Source organism: Piliocolobus tephrosceles, chromosome 2 (assembly GCF_002776525.5).
Source record: "Piliocolobus tephrosceles isolate RC106 chromosome 2, ASM277652v3, whole genome shotgun sequence".
In the NCBI taxonomy this organism is placed as follows: domain Eukaryota; kingdom Metazoa; phylum Chordata; class Mammalia; order Primates; family Cercopithecidae; genus Piliocolobus; species Piliocolobus tephrosceles.
The window spans coordinates 160,819,630-160,843,164 of NC_045435.1; the positions used below are offsets into that span (position 1 = coordinate 160,819,630).

At 48.9% G+C, this 23,535-nt stretch overlaps 1 protein-coding gene across 1 annotated transcript in view; it reads left to right on the plus strand.

Moving 5' to 3' along the window:
• Positions 1–20,359, plus strand: part of ESYT3 (extended synaptotagmin 3) — a 42,308-nt gene extending 21,949 nt beyond the window's left edge. Inside the window, exons 4-23 of the mRNA XM_023187900.1 lie at positions 1,023–1,099; positions 2,639–2,705; positions 3,398–3,487; positions 4,050–4,105; positions 5,511–5,631; positions 7,770–7,940; positions 8,770–8,852; positions 10,997–11,045; positions 11,564–11,653; positions 12,116–12,178; positions 12,280–12,342; positions 12,893–12,961; positions 13,513–13,599; positions 14,341–14,490; positions 15,840–16,336; positions 17,026–17,124; positions 17,674–17,805; positions 19,662–19,767; positions 19,882–19,931; positions 20,255–20,359. Of these exons, the coding sequence (XP_023043668.1) occupies positions 1,023–1,099; positions 2,639–2,705; positions 3,398–3,487; positions 4,050–4,105; positions 5,511–5,631; positions 7,770–7,940; positions 8,770–8,852; positions 10,997–11,045; positions 11,564–11,653; positions 12,116–12,178; positions 12,280–12,342; positions 12,893–12,961; positions 13,513–13,599; positions 14,341–14,490; positions 15,840–16,336; positions 17,026–17,124; positions 17,674–17,805; positions 19,662–19,767; positions 19,882–19,931; positions 20,255–20,291 (2,157 nt within the window). The 3' untranslated portion in view covers positions 20,292–20,359. The remainder of the gene's footprint in view (positions 1–1,022; positions 1,100–2,638; positions 2,706–3,397; positions 3,488–4,049; positions 4,106–5,510; positions 5,632–7,769; positions 7,941–8,769; positions 8,853–10,996; positions 11,046–11,563; positions 11,654–12,115; positions 12,179–12,279; positions 12,343–12,892; positions 12,962–13,512; positions 13,600–14,340; positions 14,491–15,839; positions 16,337–17,025; positions 17,125–17,673; positions 17,806–19,661; positions 19,768–19,881; positions 19,932–20,254) is intronic.
• Positions 20,360–23,535: the final 3,176 nt, after the last annotated feature.

Here is a 23,535-nt window from a genome sequence, read left to right on the forward strand (position 1 = left end):
CCCAGCTCTTAGTACCAGGCTACACACCAGGAGGTCAGCAGCCAGGACCAGCATTGCCGCCTGAGCTCCGCCTCCCGTCAGATCAGCAGCAGCATTACATTCTCATAGGAGCACAAACCCTACCGTGAACTGTGCATGTGAAGGATCTAGGTTGCGCACTCCTTATGAGACTCTAATGCCTGATGGTCTGAGGTGGAACAGTTTCATCCCAAAACCATTTCCCACCCCACCCCCGGTCTGTGGAAAAATTGTCTTCCCAGAAACTGGTCCCTGGTGCCAAAAAGATTGCGGACCTTTGGTCTATGGGATGCAGCACTGCTGGCAAGCAATCCTAAGAAATGATATTTACCACATCGGAAGAACCTGGAGGGGAAAGCTGTAGGCTGAACAGATGTCCCAGCCCTGCAGGAGAAACACCTGCCTCCTAATCCTGGCATTCAGCGCTCTTCATGTCCTGGCCTCCCTCCTCCCCGCTGCTCTCCCATTCCCCACATGTCCCCTCCTCTCCATTGTGGGGTCACAGAGGACTCCTCACACGACCCTCCTGGGCTTGGCCAGGACCCAGTGCACTCACCACACCCCCTTTCTTCACATACCCATAAACATTATTTTTTTCAGCTGCCATAAGCGTTCATTCACACCCGTGAATATTGCCAGCTTCCTCCAGTTCCCATGCCTATGCCCAGCTCCACCCTGTGCTGTGGGGCCAGTGACTTGACTTCTCTAAGCTCCAGTTTCCTCACGTGTAAAGGGAAAGGACCCACTTCCAGAGTTTGCTATCGGGCATGAACAACAGGCCTGGCCTCAGGGCCACTCTGGTTGTGTGAGTAGTGGCAGGAAGGGAGAGAAAGGGGGCACCTTCTAGGGAGGGAAGTCTCCGGGCTGCAGGATAGATTTACATGTCTGTGCCTCCTCCTGGTGGTCATACTTGTTGCTGATAAAGCCCAGTGCCGGGGGAAGGGCTGGCAGCTGTCCCCTGCTACAAGAAGCATCTGACCTAGCCCTGTTGGCATTTCTTCCAGTGCCCCAGGGTCAACGGTGTCAAGGCACATACTAACAAGTGCAATCGAAGGCGTGTGACTGTGGACCTGCAGATCTGGTGAGCTCTATCGGGCCGGGTATGGGTTTCAGGGTGTGAAGGGGACACTCTGTGGGAACAGCCAGTTTGAAGATGGAGTAGTATATATACACACTGACTTGGGATGTAGAACGCCTCACAGGACGCTCCCCTCCTCCCAGCTTCTCCCATCCCCTGGCATACTCTGGGTTCCAAGGCCTGGGCAGCAGAGCTTTCTTGGAAGCCAGGGCTGGGTCGCTTGGAGGGTCAGACCAGCTGCCTCAGAGAGGATGTGTCTGGTGGGAGCAAGTGTGACAAGAAGATGTGAGGACTCATGGTGAGGCCCAGGGAGCTCCAAGCACAGGCTGTGAGAGGTCAGCTGGAGACCTGGGCTCTGCGGCACCTCAGGAAAATAGAGAATGCAAAGACACATAAGCGACTAGTTCAGGGGGTTGGGCAAGGATATCTCTTTGAAATGAGGTTCATAATGGGAGTGAGTCAGGAAGAAGGGAGATTCAGTCCAGGAAGCCTTCCTGGAAGTGGCAAGATTTGCACTAAAAAGACAAAGGATGAACTTCTGAGGATCCAGAGTGTTGCCCTTCCTTTCCCATGTCTCATTCTGTCCTTAGCCTAGAGGCTGGCACTGACAGCATGTTGGGAAGATAGGAGCCAGTTCTTCGGACCACCGGTCCCCATTTGGGGGCTGGTCCCAAGTGTGTTGGGATGGTGACAGGCTATGAGGTGCTCCCAGCCCCTGGGGCTGTGCCACGAGATCCTTGTAGAAATAGGGCACATCGAGGTTGTGTGGCCCACTCAGCTGCCCAGGCAGCTCCCAGGGTCCCCATTTCCCCTGTCTGGCTCACTCCTGCCCTTTCAAGAGGCACTCAGTTTTTTGCACAACTTGTGACCTTGGGCTCCTCTGCCTGTGCCCTGCGCATGTGTGCTGGCTGCCCTCTCCCTCCCGAGTCTCCTTCAGTGCTTTCACAGGATCTGCTGATCTTTACCCTCAAGGGCACCCATTCTGGGCTCCCTGTGCCCATCACCCGGCGAGAGCCACTGGATGGACTCCGGCTTCTATGCTGAAGCCTGAGGCCTTGTTACCTTTGCTCACCTCCACCAGCCCCAGCAGCACTTGGGATGTATGCAGTGGGGGCTGCTTCTGTGTCCGTCCCCATGAAAGACACCTGGGCAGAGATGGGACAGGGGGACAGCAGGGGTGGAAAGGTGGGCAGTGTGTTTATCAAGAGCCCCTCCTTTTCATCTTCAGGGTATCGTGGGGTGAGGTGAGTGCCTAGAGTCACTGCTGTCATGGTCAGAGATGAGGATACACCTGGGGTACCTGAATGCAGGGGTGCACAGGGCCTGCCTCCTGGGGTCTGGGCTTGGATCAGGGTCTGGGTCAGGTCTGAGCAGAGCTGAGAAAGGCTGAGGCTACTAGGCCATGTGCCCAGTACACAGAGCTCAGGGCTGGCAGCTGGCTGCCTGGGCTCAGGCTGTGTGACACTGGGCAAGTTTTCCAACCTCTCTGAGCAGGTGGACCTGTCCCTCCTCCCCACCTTCCTTCTCCACCCCCCATTTCAGCTACATCGGGGACTGTGAGATCAGTGTGGAGCTGCAGAAGATTCAGGCTGGTGTGAACGGGATCCAGGTGGGTGGAGCCCGGTGGGGCTGCCTCTCTTCCAGCCCCCAGGGTGGGGATCAGGGAAGGGGAAGCCGGGTCATGCCAGAGTAGGCTGCAGAAGGCAGTGGCGACACTAAACACAGAGGATGGTGACTACAGAGGAGCTGTAGGCCTGAGGGTCACACGGCCAGGAAGTGGTGGCGGGGCTTCACCAACCCACTACTGTGCTCTAGAGACCCCCAGCCTCATCTGACTGCAGAGGCCCTGGAGAGGCTTTGGCTGCCTGGTGAGGAGAGAGGTGGTGTTCACGGAGCGACGGAAAGCCATTGCTTAGGGACTGAGGTGGACCCAGGAGGTGAAAATAAGTCTCGGCGGGAGTGGAAGAGCTGATTTGGGCCTGGAAATCATTCCTGGGTCCTTGCTGACTGGGCCAGCCCAAAACTTGGCAAAGGCTATGGGTCTCTCAGGCCAGCACACCTGTGGAGGGCAGTGGGGCCAGCTCAGGGCCCCTTGGTAGCTGGCAAGAGGTGGCAGCTGTGTCCAGGGCTCGGCACCTTAAGTATGGTTCCTGCTGTGAGAGCAGGCGGCCTGCGGCAGGTGGTCCTGACGTGTGGGGCAGCATGGGCATGAAATGAGGCAGCAGATGGCCTCAGCGGAGCCCAGCAGGCATGGGGAGAAAGGAGGCCTGGGCCCCTCACGGGCCCTCTGTGCCTGTCCAGTTGCAGGGCACCCTGCGGGTCATCCTGGAGCCCCTCCTAGTGGACAAGCCCTTCGTGGGAGCCGTGACTGTGTTCTTCCTTCAGAAGCCGGTGAGTCCCAGGGACTGCGGTGAGCCTGCTGCTCCCTGGGAGTAGGCACTGGTCTGCTGGGCCCTAGACATTGGGTTTGATCCCAAGAATGGACATTGTCCAAGCCCACGGAGACCTGGGCAGTCACACTCCTTATCTCATTTAACCCTTAAGGCAGCTTGAGCTAGACTCTGCCCTCCCCAACATGAGGCAGCTAAGCTCAGAGAAGGTCACACAGACGGTCTGAATTGGAGCCGAGGCTCAAACTCAGAGTTGTCAAAGTCCAGGCCAGCCTGTGGCCATGTGGACGATCCCACTCCTGTGGGGGTTCTGCCCAGGAAGCAGCAGGTTCCACAACCCCTGCCCCATCCTGAACTGAGGCCTGGGCCCTCAGTACCGCTAGATGCCTGAGCTGGGCTGGGAGGTGGCCTTGCCTGCCTGACACCCTGGCAGAGGGTGCTCTGCCTGCTTTCCCCCGAACCCCCACCCCGGCATGCACATGGGTGTGAGGCTCTTGGCAGGGGGTTCTCAGCCCTGGGCTCCCAGCCCTTTCCAGACTAATAGCTTCCCTCTGCCCCTGAAGCACCTACAGATCAACTGGACTGGCCTGACCAACCTGCTGGATGCACCGGGAATCAAGTAGGTGCCTGGGAGAGCCTGGAGGGAGATCGTAAGTGTGGGGGCCTCCAGGGCTCTGCAGCCAGTGACGGGAGCTGTGCAATGGTGGTGCCTTCCCTCCTGGTGCTCCCTGCAGAGGGAGAAGCATTGGTCTGTTTGAAGTGGGAGTGGGAGGCTAACGGTGTTGTGTGGCCTCTGTGTGCCAGCACACCCCCAGCCCACACCACACACACACACCCCCCCATGTAGTAGGCAAGAAGTCCTTTGCTGAATGTTGGGCTGACGTGCAGGTCCCCGTCGTGGTGCAGGGGAGAGTGGCTGTGTCTGCTGAGATGTGGTCCGAGGGGAGGCTGTGTGGCTGTGGAGCCAGAGGCAGCCAGCTCCTGGCTCTGTCACTTAGCAACTGAGTGAATGTGGAGAAGTTGCTTCACCTCTCTGGGCTCTTCCTCGTAAAAGGGGAGCCTGGTTCCTCTGCCTTGGGTCCCTCGGACACTCAGCTGTGTGGTGGCAGCGCATTGGGTGAGGACACACGAGTGTCCTCCTTTTTTCCTCACTGTACCCCTCCCAAACCAAATGTGTGGTGAGAAGCCTATGTGACTTCCCCTGACTGTGGTCACAAACATAGGCACGGAAGGGGCACTGTCACAGCAGACCAGTGAGGAGCAGCTGGTCCTAGAGAGCTCGCCATCGGGGGGCAAGTGAAGGCTCCTCTCAGAGCCCCAGGCCCCACGAGAGGAGCAGAGAAGGGCACCAGCCCTATTGGACACACCTCCCCAGGAGGAAGGGACAGTTGGACTGGCCAGGGCTGGCACCAGCTGGCTCGTCAGGCTCGGGAGGGCCGCTGACTCACTCATTCACTGACATCTGCATGGATCTCACCCACACTGGACAAAGGGAATCCAGGCATGCGTTCTTTTATTCAAAAAGTATTTACTGAGCATTTACACCGTGTCAGCCCTGTTCCAGGCACCATCCCTGACCCCCAGTACCAGGAGGTGGAGTCAGGCAACAGACAACCTCAGGAACATGCATTTTAGCCCCAGGTTACAGGTGAGGATGCTGAGGTCCAGAGAGGTTAGTGACTTGCCAAGGCCACACAGCTAGTCGGTGGTGGAGCTGAGATTCTAACACAGGCATCAGCCTTGCTCTTAGCCACTGTGCTGTGTGACCTCCAAGAACAAAGTAGCCTGGAGGCAGAGGGAGTCGGGGACATGTAGGTGGGAGAACTGCTGCTGAGATAGAATGTCAGGGGCTGTCACGATGTATACGCACACCCACCCCTACCCAGGCAAGTGGGGTCAGGGCTGTTCTCTAGGTGGGGCCCACCCTACCAGGCTGGGCTCCTGGTTTCTACTAGGGATGGAGTGGCAGGTGGCATGGGGGAGGCGGTGGCACCCCTCCACAGCTGGTCCTGCCTTGTGTCCAGTGAGGTGTCAGACAGCCTGCTGGAGGACCTCATTGCTGCCCACCTGGTGCTGCCTAACCGTGTGACTGTGCCTGTGAAGAAGGGGCTGGATCTGACCAACCTGCGCTTCCCTCTGCCCTGCGTGAGTACCCAGTACTGGCCACAGACCAGCCTGCTGGGAGGCAGCACAAATATCCTCTCAGCCTTCACATGTGGTGCATTGGCTTTATTTCACACTAATGCTTGACGGTCCGAGAATAACGGTACAAACCCCATTGCCCACGTCATAATTACTAAAGACATTTTGTCCTTGAGGTGTATCCCACTTGGGAGGTGGTGTCAAATTTATTGTATTTTAAACTTACTTGGAATATTTCCTGTTTGTGACAACTGGCCATGAATATTTACATTGACTTGTTTCATTCTATTCTCCATTTTTAGGGTTTTTTACCTTAACTTCCTTTTACAATTATGTAAAGTAGTTGTACACTTCCAAAGTTCAACTAAAAAACAAATTACATTTTAAGGAGTCTGGCTTCTATCCCTTATTCCCTCCATCTACTCCCCACCCTTCACTTATAAGTAATAGTTTATCCTTCCATTTGATTGATTGATTGATTGATTGGGTCTTGCTCTGTTGCCTAGCTAGGCTGGAGTGCAGTGGCACAATCACAGCTCACTGCAGCCTCCACCTCTTGGGCTCAAGCAGTCCTCCTGCCTCAGCCTTCCGAGTAGCTGGGACTACAGCTGTGCACTACCACGCCTGGCTAATTTTTGTATTTTTTGTAGAGACAGGGTTTTGCCACGTTGGCCAGGCTGGTCTCAAACTCCTGGGCTCAAGTGATCTACCTGCCTCAGCCTCCCAAAGTGCTGGGATTACAGGCATGAGCCACTACACCTGGCTGTTACTTAATATGAACAAATACATATATATGGTCATATGACACATATTTGCTTATATTCAAATTCCCCCTTTCTTCGATAGATGGCAGCATAGTATAGTTTTCCCCAGTGTGCTTTTTTTTGTGGGGGGATTAGGGGAAGGTGGTGGTGGAGAGTCTTGCTCTGTGATCCAGGCTGGAATGCAGTGGCGCGATCTTGGCTCACTGCAACCTCCGCCTCCCAGGTTCAAGTGACTCTCCAGCCTCAGCCTTCTTAGTAGCTGGGACTACAGGCACACGCCACCGAGCCTGGCTAATTTTTGTATTTTTAGTAGAGACTGGGTTTTACCATGTTGGCGAGGCTGGTCTCGAACTCCTGACCTCAGGTGATCTGCCCACTTCGGCCTCCCAAAGTGCTGGGATTACAGGTGTAAGCACTGCGCCTGGCCCCCAGTGTGCTTTTAACACTGAGTGTGTCATGGGGATCATGCCATGATAGTGTCGATTAGAGATCTTCCACATTCTTTTTAAGAGCTGCAGAGTACTTCACTATGGGAATGTACTGAAGTTTATTCAACACAGTTCCTATTGATGGACCATTATGTTGTGTTGGGTCTTTCACTATTACAAATAGTAGTGTAATAAATAGCCTTGCATACATGTCTTTATATTTTTGCTAGTATGCCCTTGGGACAGATTCCTAGAAGTGGGATTTCTGGGTCAAAGAGTAAATGCATATGTATTTACTAATATTAAAAAAAAATTCTAGGAAGGAGATATACCTCAAAGCCCATGAACTATGCCTTTCCTAATTCCTGTGCTCCTGTCTTTATTAACAGAGTTGTATCTCTTTCATTTCCTTTTAAACATCTATCCATGCAAGTGTTGGGGGAGGGTCTGCCCTATAGCACAGTCCAGAGTGTGGTGGGGATGAGGCTCAGTGTTGGGGCCTTTAGGAGTGCAGGGACCTCCTGTCAGCAGCCGGCATTGCCCACAGGGGCCAGGAGAAGGGATGCTAGAACTCCCTTGTAGAAGTCTACATGTAGGACACACAACAGAGGGGGCTAGAGTAAAGGAGGAAGCTTCCTTAGGTGTCATGATTGTTGGCACAGGAGGGAGACAAACAGCTGCAGTTGTGTAAGCCATTCATGTGGCAGTTTGGAGTTGGGAGTGGGGAGGCCAGGGCTGTGGGCAGGGCATACTGATGGAGAGAGCCCTGCCATCACTTGCTGTGTGGCCTTGGCCAGGTCACTGCTGTATCTGGCTTCTATCTCCCGGTCCAGACCATGGAGGGGGCAATGTGGGGGCAGCAGTGATCTCTGATGGCTTTAGCTCTGATACTCCAGGACCTGGAGGCCCCAGGAAGCAGCTGTGAGCCCTGGGCTTGGACATTTTCCAGGGGGTGATCAGAGTGCACTTGCTGGAGGCAGAGAAGCTGGCCCAGAAGGACAACTTCCTGGGGCTCCGAGGCAAGTCAGACCCCTACGCCAAGGTGAGCATTGGCCTGCAGCATTTCCGGAGTAGGACCATCTACAGGAACCTGAACCCCACCTGGAACGAGGTGTTTGAGGTAAGGGTCTTCTCGGCTGCTCCTGGAATCCCTTGAATCCCTTGATACCCTCCAGCCTTCACTCTGAGTCATGCTGGGCAGAGGCAATCCAGGGGCAACACTCGGCAGGGAGTAGGCCTTGGAGACAGGCAGGTCTGTGGGATTCCTGCTCCCATATCTACCAGGCTTCCAGAGTAGGTTACTCTGGCCCGACTAAAGGGCCAGCCTGAAGGCAAATTCCTACCTCCTTTCCCCTTCCAATTTTGTTAGAAGTTTCCGAATCAAAGAGAAAGAGCCTTAGAGGCATTTCTGCTCCACTCCTCTCAACCTCCCCTGTCAGAGTCAAACATCAGGATCCTGAAGTTCTTCCTTCAGTTCAACCACAATCCCTACAGCTTGAAGGGTGGGACCCACAGCCTGTTAAGGCCCCTAGATTACACATCCTAGGTGACCCCTCTGAACTTCCCCTCCCAATACACCATCTGGATGCTTTGTTACATTTGGGGTGAGGCAGTGAAAGCAGGGGTACTGAAAGGCAGCTTGGGGCTTCCTGGTATTGCAGACCCACAGAGGGGCAGGAGAATGTCATGAACAGGTGCTCTGGACACCACAGAGCCCATGCAGAACAAACAGCCACTGTCTCCTGGGCACCTGCTCTGCCATGGCTTACACATGTTTAATCTTCTCTTCCCCCCACAGGGGAGGGACTTCACTCCCTTATGGGTGGGGTTCTCGAGGCACTGAGGAGATCAGGACCCTGCTAGCATTCTGAGCCACGATTTGGCTCCCCTTGGGTCATACATAAGGTCAGCTGTTGCCTGCAGGTCAAGACACCTCTTTTTCCTTCCAGTTCATGGTGTATGAAGTCCCTGGGCAGGACCTGGAGGTAGACCTGTATGATGAGGATACCGACAGGGATGACTTCCTGGGCAGGTGAGGAGGAGGGCGCACAGCTGGGCCTGGAGGCAGCCTTCCCTCCCTGTAGGGTGCTGGGCTGGGCCTTGGGACATAAATACCCTGCTCCTACCACTTAATGACTAGCAGTCCTCTCTGGTCACCCTGACATGGTGACTGTGCCAGGCAACCCGCCTCACCATTCTACATTCCTACCACAAACCTTCCCAGATGTCTCCCAAGTGCCCAGCCCTGACCTAGGCCCTGGGGGGTACAGAGAGGACCCCAAGATTTGTATATTATGGCTCTGCTTTCTGCCTTCTTGATAATGTACGAAGTCCCCATTTGGAGTAGTAGACAAGGCTGGCATGGATGGCCAGATGCCCAGTTCCAAGGAACCCTGGGCCATGCTTTAGGGGGTAGAACCCAGCCCTTCAGGGGTATGGGAGGACTACAATGATCAGGGTGGGGCTGGCTATCAAAATTTAAAACTTACATGTATTTTGATCCAGCAGTCCCACTTCCAGGATCTCCTATAAAATAAAAGCCCTAGTATCTGAAATGTTTATTACAGAACTATCCATAGAAGAAAAACAACACCCCCATCCCCTAAATGAATATCTAACCTCAGAGGACATTGGCTGAATGTTTGAATAAATTTTCCATTGCCAAACTACAGAATATTCTGCAGCTCTGAAAAACAAGTAGAATCTCTGTGTCTTAACCCAGAGGACACCCATTATGAAGTGCGGGAGAGCAGCTGGGCATAACATATCATTTGAGTCATCATCTGGGAGAGGAACCTTGAATGCATATTTCTGCATGTGTTCATGTTAGCAGAGAAAGGCAGGCTGTTAACACCGCTTATCTCAGATGAGGAAGCAGAAAAGGCAGTTTTACCCACATTTTCAGATTCCTGTGTTGTTTAGCTTGTTTCCATGATCATGTAATTTTGAAAAGTGGAAACCAAAGTGGGAGGGGCACAATCTGACAGTTTAAGAAACACGCAGAATCTGTGTGTATTAGCCTGGATGTTAACACACACAGATTCACCACTAGATGTTGCTTATCATTTTGTATTTTTATCTTGAAACAGTTGCAATTTTTGTAATGTTGCAGATTAGAAGTGTGGCTTGTGGGTCATGCTTTATGTATTAATAACTGATCTCAGGTGTGTTTTGAGCCTAAGCACATTTCTTAGTTATATAGAATTACATTTTCCCCTCTGGCTATCAGGACCTTCTGGTTGGGCTTGGCTCAGGGTGAGTTAGGGGCAAGCTGTGGTGTGAGTGTTACCTCCTCTCACATACACATGCTGTGTTTGTCCATATTTTGTTGCTATAAAGGATACCCGAGGCCAGGTAATTTATAAAGAAAATAGGGTTATCTGGCTCATGGTTCTGCAGGCTGTACATGCAGCACAGTGCCAGCGTTTACTCAGGGCAGAAGGTGAAGGGGGATCAGGTATGTCACATGGCAAGAGAGACAGAGAGCGCAAGAGGAGTGAGAATGTCCCAGCTTATTTTTAACAACCAGATCTTGCATGAGCTCATTACTGTGGGGAGGGCACCAAGCCATTCATGAGGGATCTGCCCCCATGACCCAAACGCCTCTCACTAGGCCCCGCCCACCTTTAACATCGGGGATCACATTTCAACATGAGATTTGGAGGAGACAGACGTCCCAACTACATCACATGCCGACTATACTTATCCCTTGTAGGGCACCTGGGGTAGTTTTGGCAATGAAGGGGCATTTGGGGTTATTAACATGGCTGTGAGAGGTGGTGCCTCTGGCATTTAAAGGGCACAGGACCAGGCGGCCAAATTCCTGCCATGCATGGGTAGTTCTGCACAATGAAGAATCATCTCACTCAAAATGCTAGTTGCACTGTCATTGAGAAATCCAGAGGTGATGTGTCCAGCAGCCTCTGCTTATCCCCTCTGGGTATGGGAGCTCCCTTCCTCCCCAGGTAGCACACCCAGTGGGAGCAGCCCTGATGGTAGGTAGTCTTTCCTTCACTCAAGCTGATGCTGGTCTCCCATTGGTTCCTTGGGGTGAGTAAGATTTTGTCTTAATGGCCGCACTCAGACATCTGAAAACAGAGTCCAGTGTGGGCCTCCATGCCCTCTGCTGCTTTCTTCCTCTGAACTGACCCAATCTCCTCTCCCTATATATTCCAGCCTGCAGATCTGCCTTGGAGATGTCATGACCAACAGAGTGGTGGATGAGGTACAGTTGGTGCTTGCAACCCTCGGGGGAGTTTCAAGATAGCCCTTTCCTGTGGACATCTCTAGCAGGTTGCTTCAGCCCAGCTATTCCTATGCTGTGGCCCCCTCTGTGCTGGGCTGCACACATGTCCCTCCTCAGGGCAAGAGCTGGGTGAGGCACTGATGGCTCCAGGAAACTCCCCAGGGTATTCTCCAGGGTCTCGGCTGGAAGAAGTTTCCCTGGGAAATACCTACAGACTAAGGACCCCAGCAGGGGACAATCACATTATAGGGGAGGGCAGGCTGGGCCTGGGTTTTTTTTTAAATCTCACAGGATAGCACTTCTGTCTTCCTATAACCACATCTCCCAGTCCCTCTGAGCCCAGAGCATACCCTGTCTGGGCTGGTCCACCTTTTCCCACACTAGGACTGGGTTTCCCTGTCCCTACTGGGATACCAGGTCCCAGGACTGGGCTGCCCAGAGAGCATCAGTAGCATCTCCCTGGCCCTTGCCCTGAGCTTTCCGCCCCTGCCCCACAGTGGTTTGTCCTGAATGACACAACCAGCGGGCATCTGCACCTGCGGCTGGAGTGGCTTTCATTGCTTACCAACCAGGAAGCTCTGACCGAGGTGAGTGTGGGGTGTCAAGGGCTCCCTAGCAGAAAGGTGGAGGAGCACACGTGCCAGCTGTGTGCAGGTGGAGGAAGGGAGGGAGGTGATGCCCCCTGTTCTTGCTCACCTCCTGAAGAACATGTCATTTAGCCCGTCTCCACACAGGGCAGCTCCTGATGGCTCTCAGCAAATGTCCTCTGAGCATCTCCATCATCTTTAGATGATGGGGTTCTTAGAACTCTGTGTCAATGCCTGTCCTCCCAGTTCACAGGGAAATCCACTCAGTGTCTAACTTGAATCTGTCATGCACCAGTTATATTCCTAACCTCAACAAAAGGCTAGGTTGTGAGATGTCCTCCAGCAGCTAGTCTGGAGTGTGAGGGCTAGCTGACTTTCTTCTGCCATGAGTAGGCTTCTCCAAAACCGGTCTTTCTCTCCTGCTGCTGGGAGTACCCAGTGAGGGTCTGTGTCTGTTTGCAGGACCATGGTGGCTTTTCCACTGCCATTCTCGTGGTCTTCTTGGAGAGCGCCTGCAACTTGCCGGTGAGTAGTGACATATCCAGAGTGTCACACATATGCAACAACGTGCCCATCACTTTCAAATTGTCCTGTGTTGCTTTAACCCCGTTATTCCTGTGCTGCAGAGAAACCCTTTTGACTACCTGAATGGTGAATATCGAGCCAAAAAACTCTCCAGGTTTGCCAGAGTGAGTGAGTATGTGGCTAAAAACTCCAGGGAGGGCATATCACAGCTTCTCTCCCCAGAGTAACCACAACCCCGTGTCTTCTGGGCCACAGTCTGTGCACACACAGCCTAGGGATAACAAGAGGTGGAGTCTACTGTGTGCCAGGCACTAGGCTTGGCAACTCATCCCCCACATTTGTTATCCCTGAGTCTCATGATGACTGTGTCATTCATTTTTATTACCATTTTTTGGGTCACACAGCTAAGAGGAGGAGCCAAAACTTGATTCCACTCTGTTTTCATAGCCCCAGGGAACAAGAGGCTGTGCCTGGCCAGGCCCAGCTCTGGCTTCTGGTCTTTTCACTTGGAACTGCTTTCTGGGGTTGGTCCTGTCCTGGGGCTTACACAGTAATGACAGCCCAGGGGACGGGGGCATTAGAGTAGCTTTCTCTCAAAGAGAAGTAATTGGGTGGTCCCAGTTCCCCCAAATGCTCCTGGGGGTTGGGGGTAGGACTGTCTCAAGCTGATCCTGACTATGCCACCTTCACTGTTACGGATTTGATTCCTCACAGAACAAGGTCAGCAAAGACCCTTCTTCCTATGTCAAACTATCTGTAGGCAAGAAGACACATACAAGTAAGGTAAGACAGCTTGGTGTGTAGCCCTGGGGTAAGGAAACAAGGACCCAGCCCGTCTCAGGGAGAGAGGCAAAAGGGACGGGAATTAACTTATGGTGAATGCCTAGGTGGCACTTGATGTTATTTAGTCTTCAGAATAACCTCACAGAATAGTTTTATAGTTCAAGAATCTGAGGATCAGAGAGAAATGACTTGACCAAGGACACGGAACTAGGGTTCAAGTGTGGGCATGGTTCTGAAGCCTGTGTCCTTTCCACCAAACATGAATTTTCTCAGTCCAGCAGCCGAAATCCTGTTGGCCTCTCCTCTCCTGAAGTGAGCCCTAAGGCCAATATGATTTTCAGCTCCCCCGTAAAACTTCCTGGCAAACCACTCCCTGCCTTTGAGTGTGGTTGTCCTGTCCTAGTGCCTCCCACTAGCTGTAGTGTGTTTGGGTCTGATCTCAGGGCAAATAGGTAAGGTTCCCAATTGTGGCCAGAGTGGTAGCAGAGGGTGCCGGTATCCAGCTCTGCCCAACCTAACCCTTCAATGATCTCTCCCTCTTCTGTTCCCAGACTTGTCCCCACAACAAGGACCCTGTCTGGAGCCAGGTTTTCTCCTTCTTTGTGCACAATGTGGCCACTGAGCAGCTCCACCTGAAGGTTTGCTGGACGATGGGCTCTTGAAACAGAGTTAAGAGGTTTCTAAGCCAGGCAGGGTGGGAGGCTTGAAATGCACCTTGAGCAGGTTCTCCTGGCAGTGTTTAAAGTCAGGCCCTTTTATGTGAGAGAGGACACTGAGGCCCCATAAGGCCTCATCTCCTTGAGGCTAGTGCCTAAGGTCATTGTATAGGGGGATGTGGGAGGATTAAATCCTCAAGTCCCTTGACTTTCCCTGCAAAAGGATCTTTATATTTGCTACACAGCATGCAGAGAAGCCTGTGCTGGAATCTACACAGGACATTAATAATGGTACACTTTAAAAAACATATATTTCATTTAATCTTCACAAAAGATCTGTAGAGTGAGCAGAGAGAGGCAAAAACAATGTCTTGTCCAAGATCTCATGACCAACAAGTGGTGGAGCTGGGATCTTTTGGGGTCCTGAGCCCTGCCTGGAGAGCAGCACAGATCATCAGTCCCCAAAGCCCTCTGACTCTGGGCATTTAACAGACTAGCTCATACAGATCATAATTGACTCTTACTCTGAGTCAGTATCTTCCCTGACAGAAGACAAGGATCAGGTCTGGCCTGATCCCATTCTAGTTTTCAGAATAGGACCAGATGCCCATAGAAGCACAGTACAGACTGAAGTAAACCCAAACTTGGCTGGGGCCCAGATACTGGTAGTGGTGTGGTTGGGGCTTGGTTATTCTCTTATTTTGTGACTGGCCCACTGCCCAGGTGCTTGATGATGACCAGGAGTGTGCTCTGGGAATGCTGGATGTCCCCCTGTGCCAGATCCTCCCCTATGCTGACCTCACTCTTGAGCAACGCTTTCAGCTGGACCACTCAGGCCTGGACAGCCTTATCTCCATGAGGCTGGTGCTTCGGGTAAATCTCTCCTGTCCCCTGGGGGAGGGGAGGACTAGAGCTCTGGCAGTGGAGCAGGGTGAACTGCCCCAGCACTAAGCACCTGCTCTGTGCCTGGAAGAAGCCAGGAGATGGATTCATGTTTTTCATCAATTTTGAAATACTGAATGGGAGCAAGTCAATATTTGAAGAGATACTGGCTCTTCAAATATTGCCTCTCTTCCATTCTTTTTAAATTCCTCTTTCTAGAATTTTCTATAATGTACCTTCTCATCTATCCTCCATGTCTCTTGACTTCACCTAAATATTTCCCATCTCTGTATTCATGGTGGTACATTCTAATTCCCTCAGAGCTATCTTCCAGGCCACCAATTCTTTCTTTGGCTATGCCTTGTTTGCTGTTTAACCTGTTCATGGTTTTTTCAATGGTGATTTTTCATTTCTATTTTTATCTTTTCCAAATCTATTTGGTATTTTCTCATAGCATTTTATTATCTTCTCATGTTTATATTCCATCTTTGGTCATTTGAAAATATGTTACAATGTATTAATATGTGTGTTCTATTATTTGAAGATCTTGGGAATTAAATTTTGATGTTTGTTTTGTCTGTTGATGCTTTTTGATGGTGACTCATTTCTGTTTCATAACTTGGATTGCAAACATATGTTCAGTGTTCCTTTATGACCTGGATTGAGGTTGTTCTCTTCCAAGGAGCTTCTGCTTTTGCTGCAGCCCAGTACCTCAGGTACATTACAAACCTGAGTCCATTTTCATGTACATTTCTTAACTTTGGGTTTCAAGATCCCACAGGTAGCTCATATTTATACTCAAAATTCATATGAGGACAGGCCTGTGAGATGTTATTAGGGAAGACTTTGTCCCCTCAACCAGAGTACAGGCTGTGACAAACACATGTTCTTGTCATCAGTCTTTGCCGGTAGGCAGAATAATTTTTACCCTAAACTACTTTTTTAACTAAAGAGATCCCACCTTCATGGGTCTTCCCTTCAGCTCCTAGCCTCACAGCCTCTCTTCTCCTAACTCCCTGAATTCCAAGGTTGATATACAACCCTAGCAAAGCTTAACTTTTATTTTTCAGATTTTTTTCTTTTTTAAATGGAATTATCCTTATTTTCTTGTGAATCTGGCTGTGCATTTCAAAGGATGTTTGCTTCATTTTATTTGGCATTTCTAACAAGTTTTTCAGAATGTTTGGAACACCATTTGTTACTGGAAATGGAAGTTCCCTAGGAAGGGTCTTTATAATTCACAACTGCGGGGAAAGGGGGAATGAGAAACAGTGGCTGAGGTTGTGGAAGTGGTGACCCAGCTCATAAGCCACCCTGTTATCTATCTTACCTGCTTGCAGTTCCTGCGAGTGGAGGAACGAGAGCTGGGGAGCCCATACACAGGACCTGAAGCCCTAAAGAAAGGCCCTCTGCTCATCAAGAAGGTGGTTACCAACCAGGATCCCAAAGCCCCACCTCAGGAAGAAGGCCCTACAGATTTGCCTTGTCCCCCAGACCCTGCTTCTGATACTAAGGACACATCCAAGAGTACCACAACCACCACCAGTGCTACCACCGTTGCCACTGAGCCCACACCCCAAGAGACAGGCCCAGAGCCTAAAGGCAAGGACAGTGCCAAAAGGTTCTGTGAGCCCATGGGAGAGAAGAAGAGTTCAGCCACCATCTTCCTGACTGTCCCGGGTCCCCACTCTCCAGGGCCCATCAAGTCACCCAGACCCATGAAATGCCCTGCCTCCCCATTCGCATGGCCGCCCAAGAGGCTGCCTCCCAGCATGTCCTCGCTCAACTCCTTGGCCTCTTCTTGCTTTGACCTGGCAGATAGCAGCCTCAACATTGAGTATGCACCTCTCTGCTTAATCTTTTCTAAAATCGTCTGTATGAAAAATACCTCACTGGATGGAAAAGTAGATATGAACTTACATTTCTGTGCGAGTTGCTTTTTCACAAAATATCTTCCTAAGAGGCAGCATGGTGTGGTAGAAAGAACACAGGACGAGGGAGAGAGAGCCAAACGGGCTGGTTATGGTTCTAGCTGTGTACTGACTATAAAATAGATGCTGGACTCTGGTTGGTAAGGTCCCTTCCAGCAGAACCATTTCCTGAATTCTAAAGAGTTATAAACTGGGATGACATGGAAAGCTTAATATGTAGAATTACATAATAAATGGCTGTCATTTATGAAGGGTTTACTATGGGCTTAGCATGTTATCTGATTTAATTCAACCTTCACAATAACTCTACAAGGTGGAACTATCATAGAAGTTTAATAAATTCATTCAAGGCCCCAAAAGGAATCATGATACAAAGGGAGATTCCACTTCAGGGTTCCCGTTCTTCCTACTGTGAAGTAGGATAATTATACATGAATGCTGGATAGAACTGAATTCCAACTGAAAGTAAACTCACTGCAAATTATTATCCCACATGGCTCTATGCTCCTCAAGCAGGAATGCTTTGTCTTTCGGGGTGGGGGAAGAGGGCCAATGCCTGTTACGGCAAGAGAAGTGACGGGCTCTTTCTTCACAGAGGCGGAGACCTCAGGCGACGGCAGCTGGGCGAGATTCAGCTCACAGTGCGCTATGTGTGTCTGCGGCGCTGCCTCAGCGTGCTGATCAATGGCTGCAGGTAAAGGGATTCTAGGGCCAGGGAGGTCCTTTGGGAGCATCAGGTGACCATAAATCAGAGTAGGGACACTCAGAGGACTGAACAGGGCACATAGTCCCAAGATAACACTTTGGGGGAAAAAAAATGAGATTTGAAGGCCTGAACACTCTAATCAAGTCCTCAAAGGGGCACTCTGGCCATCATTCTTCAGTGGTGCTGATGGGCTCAAGAGCCAAGGGCTTTGCTCTGATGCAACCACTGCAAGACTGTCTGGAGTGGCTGGTAGCCAGTACATTTTCCAAGTGAAAATCTCCAGCTTCCCTTAGAAGGAAAGTACTTGCTCTACTCCAAGCTTTATAAAGATGCATGTTTTCAAAATCATGCATCTGATATTTTGTCCTCTAAATTCTACAGAGTATTACTTTTGATCATCAGGACCACTGAGCATTTTTATCCTCAAGCGTATCTAATGCTGAATGGCTAATACAGCCTTCTCTCAAATGAGTATTTGCAGTGTTTGAAAACCAGGGGCCTTTTTTTTTTTTCCTAATGTCTTTGACACCAAATCAGAAACCTGACACCATGTACCAGCAGTGGAGCTGATCCCTACGTCCGTGTCTACTTGTTGCCAGAAAGGAAGTGGGCGTGTCGTAAGAAGACTTCAGTGAAGCGGAAGACCTTGGAACCTCTGTTTGATGAGACGTAAGTGGGCTGGTAGCCTGCCTAGAGTGCCTCATCCATTCAAGTATTTGCCAAGTAGCTGTTATGTTGCCTGCCTTGTTACCTATTATGGCTGAACAAGACAACATAGTCTATGACTTCATGAAGCTTCTGTACTTTAGTGGGAAAAATGGAGTGCCAGAGAAGTTTATCAAAATGGCTACCTACATTTACTGCTCATAGAGGCTAAAGTGTTCCTGAACATGGAATGTTCCCTATTCTTTCTGTTTAAATGAGGTCTCTCTGGTAGTAAAAAGATTTGAATCTGTTCAAATATTTTTTTGATGTGTTTTAATTCCAGCAGTTAAACATTGCTTGAGCCTAAGGACCTAAAATTTCCTTTAAAGCTTGAAGCTCTTTGGCCTGTCTTCCCGCCTGCAACAAAACACAGGTGACAGGTGGAGAAGATACCCTCCCCTTCTCCACAAAGGCTTGTCCACCTCTGTCCTTGGAGACAAAGGTGCCTCTGATCATATTAATTGCTTTTGATGGGCCAGTGGTGGCAAATCTTATCCCAAATATTTTTATTCTTAGAAGTCTGAATCTTATCAGCGTGTACCTTCTGCTTCAGGGTTCTAAAAAGACATTTCTAGCCAGCATAGGAAAATATTGCATCTCATAATTTTCCTGGCCAATAACTTTTTCAAAAAGGGTTACACTGAGTCCTCTTTGGGCCATGTCTAAGAACTATTATGTTCCTTTAACAGCTACACTTTGAGTTCATCAGTATCAAGAAAAGGGTATGAGGAAGAGAGAGACTATTCGTTCAATATTTACTGAATGCTTTATGCCAGGCACCATCCTATACTCTAGAGCCACACAAGTAAGATATTTTGCCCTCAAAGGAAGCTCTGACATAATTATAAAAAGATGTCAAAATTGTGGTGTGGTGGCTACTACATGGCTAAGGGATTAAAAAAAATTATGTGGGAATATAGGAGGGAAGAGGTTTAACATTTGACTTTTCTGACAAACCTTAACCTGTTAATAATTCTCAAAAGTATGACAGCAAGATAAGCCTGGACTATCTGGAAGGCAGAGCTGGCAACCTCCACCCTAAAAATAAACCTAAAAGAGGTTTCCTCTGCCTTACTCCACAGGAGGTGGCCACTATTTTCCACACAACTGCAGCAAACCTAACTGTTCAGTGTTCTAGCCCTTAGCTGGTGAGAAAAAACTGAGAAGGGGGTTGAGGTGGTCCTATGAATAAGTACTATTCAGGGTGAGGAGGGCCAGCTAAAAGAGTGGTAGCCAGGGCCGGGCATGGTGGCTCAGGTCTGTAATCCCAGCACTTTGGGAGGCCGCGGCAGGTGGATTATCTGAGGTCGGGAGTTCGAGACCTGCCTGACCAACATGGTGAAACCCTGTCTCTACTAAAAACACAAAAAATTAGCCAGGTGTGGTGGCGCATGCCTGTAATCCCAGCTACTCAGGAGGCTGAGGCAGAAGAATTGATTGAACCCAGGAGGCGGAGGTTGTGGTAAGCCAAGATCATGCCACTGTACTCCAGCCTGGGCGACAGAGTGAAAGTCCATCTTTAAAAAAAAAAAAAAGAGGGGTAGCAAGGGTAGAATTGGAGAAAGATAGATGCAAACTAAGCCACAGAGGCACTTCTAGGCAAACAGCCTCTTAATACTTCTGGGTTTTGTGAACAACACTGGACAGTGATTATCTGTAATAATGAAACATTGTGAGTAGTTATGAGCCAGTCCTGCTCTAAGTGCTCCTAATAGTCTGTATCTTCTGTTTTAGTAGGGAAATGGATGAGGCACTTTAGATTTTCAAGAAAACTGAATGAAATGCGTAATTCTCACTTCCTGACTTTTTGCTTCCTAAAGATTTGAATTTTTTGTTCCCATGGAAGAAGTAAAGAAGAGGTCACTAGATGTTGCAGTGAAAAATAGTAGGCCACTTGGCTCACACAGAAGAAAGGAGTTAGGAAAAGTAAGTACAACAGAGATTTGGTATACCAAGGAGATTATGATCAATTTGCTTTATCCCAATTTCTTTCCTTAATGCAGTGTTTTGGAGGGAAACTAATTATTTGTGATTCTTTAGGTACTGATTGACTTATCAAAAGAAGATCTGATTAAGGGCTTTTCACAATGGTAAGTGTGCCCTTTCATTTTATTACTGTTATCCTGCTATTCAAGACAGTTTTCCCTTTTCAGTACTATTTCAGCTACTTTGGTTATCAAGAAGGGAGAGAGATGAATACCTTTATTTAAGGCTTTACTGCCTGCAGATCTCACTGATACCCTAAAAGACACCTGTAAACTCTAGCCTTAACCCTGAACCCTGGCTGGCCAACTTACAGAGACAGGTTCTGTTGGTCTTACAGAGGCCCAGGCAGGCGGGACTAGGCAGTTTGTCCTGTTACCACAACACACTGTCATTACTAACGTTAAGTCCAAACCTAACTGTCTTACAGGTATGAGCTGACTCCAAATGGACAGCCCAGAAGCTGATGATGAGAATCCTTATCACTCACCTTTATATTAAAATGTGTATATATGTATATATATTTTTCCTTTGGATCACTTACATCAAATATATGTATAGTTTGTCATTTAAATCAGAACCACTTGAAATTATACATTCTTGTGTGGAATTTAACTGCATGACTGAATAGCATAAGGAAGAGGTTATTTAAAAGCAAGAACTACTTTTTTTGGTTGGATTTTTTTGTTCAAGTCCAGCAAGAAATGATATATTTGTGCCTACTAAATTATCCAAACCTCAGTGGTTACCTTTCACTTTTAGTAGGTAATTGTATACCATCTGATTTAGGACTTACCTGAATGTATGTACCAGAAAGTATCCTGCCCCTGGCATAGGGGCTGGGGTAGGTCTGTTTCTGGAGCCACTACCAGCATTCCTGGGCAGTGACTGGCCAAAGGGAAGTCACTTTTTTATGGAAACAGAAAGTGACCCAACTCAAAACTGCCAAGAGCTAACACTGCCAAAGCCCTTCTGGCTGCCACCTGTGGTACTTGTATGCCTGGAGATTTGTTCTTTTATTTGACCTGGAGCTAAAAATGTTATTTCCCTACTGGCAAAAATGTTATACGGATATACTTAAATACCTTGAGTTAAATACTCTTGTGTAGTCTAAGGGCCAAATTCCAGCATGTAGCATTATTTCCCTCGGAAAATGCAAACCAAGTTCCAAACCCAGGTCTATGTCTGACTCTCATAGCAAAGCATTGGAGACTGCTGAAGAGTTTCACCGTCAGAAAAAAGGAAGTTTTCAGATAAGTTTAGGCTACTAAACTTTTCTAAAGAGATGGTTAGTTCACCTAAATGACATGTTAAAAGCAAAATATATAAATTATATACTTAAACAAGTGCCTCTTTTACATTTCAGACTTTACAAGATCAAATATACTTCTCATCCCCTCTAACATTCCTGGACCTCCTCTTCTCTCTTACTGACTCATACGTCTAACACTACCTGCCATCAGTGTTCTGTCTCTGCCACTGCCTTCACTGCCACTTTTCTGAAGCAGGGCAGCATTCAAAAACAAAGCCTTTGTCATGTTACTCTTATTCCAGTTTTCTGCCACCTTATTCACATGCAGATGTTCTATTCCAGAACAGTCCAAATACTATGCTCTGCCAACTCAAGTCCTGTCTCAAACCTATTTCCTTTATTAAGTCAATAGTGAAATGGCCTCTTCCCACCGCCTGTAGCATTTACTGTTGATACTGAGTATTTTCCATTTTAATAGTTCCCAGCCTTTGTAACACTAAGTTTTAACAAATGTTGTGGCCGGGGGCGGTGGCTCAAGCCTGTAATCCCAGCAGTTCGGGAGGCCGAGACGGGCGGATCACGAGGTCAGGACCCCGGCTCTACTAAAAAATACAAAAAAACTAGCCGGGCGAGGTGGCGGGCGCCTGTAGTTCCCAGCTACTCCAGAGGCTGAGGCAGGAGAATGGCGTAAACCCGTTAGGCGGAGCTTGCAGTGAGCTGAGATCCGGCCACTGCACTCCAGCCCGGGCGACAGAGCGAGACTCCGTCGTCTCAAAAAAAAAAAAAAAAAAAAAAGAAATGTTGTTTAGGCACCTGCTAAGGTTACATGCTAAGCAGCTACTTATATTTGGTATTTAATAGTTGTTTACTCTCCAACTGAGCAGTAGGGAACAAAATTCAAGCTACTTGAATTGTTTTTCACCCTCATCACCCTAGACCGTGTTAAGTACATAGAAGATGCATGGTGAAATCTGTTTCTGCTGAGGTTTCTATTTTAAATGGCAAATTCTCATAATAAAATGGAGCATTGATGCCTATCCTGTCTACCTCATGATGGCATTCTAATTGCTCCCTAAACAGACAAGTGCCTTGAAAATGGAGAAGCACCAGAGAAATAAGGGAATGTATCATATGTACATCTGAAACATTAGCCACCCTAAAACAGCTAATCAAAGTGGCAGATAAGTGAAAACCTACCCCTCTTCTTCCAAACTCAAACCACAAACATTTATTTTAAACATGGTCAATTGAACCATTTTGATTTTTTTTTTTAATCTGAGATAGAGTCTCACTCTGTCTCCCAAGCTGGAGTGCAGTGGCGCGATCTCGGCTCACTGCAAGCTTGGCCTCCCGGGTTCACGCCATTCTCCTGCCTCAGCCTTCCGAGCAGCTGGGACTGCAGGCGCCCACCACCACGCCTGGCTAATTTTTTGTATTTTTAGTAGAGACGGGGTTTCACTGTGTTAGCCAGGATGGTCTTGATCTCCTGACCTCATGATCTACCTGCCTCAGCCTCCCAAAATGCTGGGATTACAGGCCTGAGCCACCGTGCCTGGCCAATTGAACCCTTTTTACCTATATCAGGCAACACAGGTAAATTCCTGGTGATGGTCTAAAGAGGAGTTAAAATGTTGAAGGGAACCAGAATTTTAGTACACACCAGACAGAAGGCAAGGTTATATAGGCACTGTGTAAGGGGCAGGGAGCCTGAAAAGTTGGTAATACCTTGGCTGCCACTGAGGACAAGAATTGGTTTTCAGCAGTGGGTGGAAACAGTCAGCTAATATGCAGGAGCATAGGGTCTGAAGTTAACATCAACTTGGTGCAAAAACCCCCAAACCTAGGAAGGAATGTGAATATTGGTTTCGAACCTGGAATCCTGTGAAGCCTTGATGGAGGCAACCATAAAATTGGCCCCACAGGATTGCCACTCATATCCAGGGTACATGTGTGACAACCGCAGCAGATAACTGTCACCAAAGGGAAACTCACGGGCAAAACTTACGAAAGAAAACAAAAACAGACTTTAAAAAAATGTAAGGTGCACAGGAATATCAAACTGAACAATAGCCATAGATAATATTTCAGCAAGAAGGAAAATGTATCAGTAAGGCAGAAATAGCATGTGAGAAGCAGTGGAGAGCAAAGAAATCTGTAAAATACGTTGGCAAACCTAAGCAAGTTTTGATTGTTCACAAGATATAAACAAATAACCAAAGATTTTTGCAAGGGTTCAGAAACACAGTAGAACTAAAATGCTAGTACTAACAACTAAGAAGGGGCAGCTAGGCTGATTCAGAAGAAAGTATTCAAGACCATACCTTATTTAGGAAGCTAAAGATACTTACCTTAAAAATTTAACTGTGAGTGAGTCAGTAATGAATTCATTACCTCTCAGCTTCAAATTGACGTCTGTCTCCTTTGCCTTTCCCGGCGGGCTTGATATTTGGCTTTGTCAA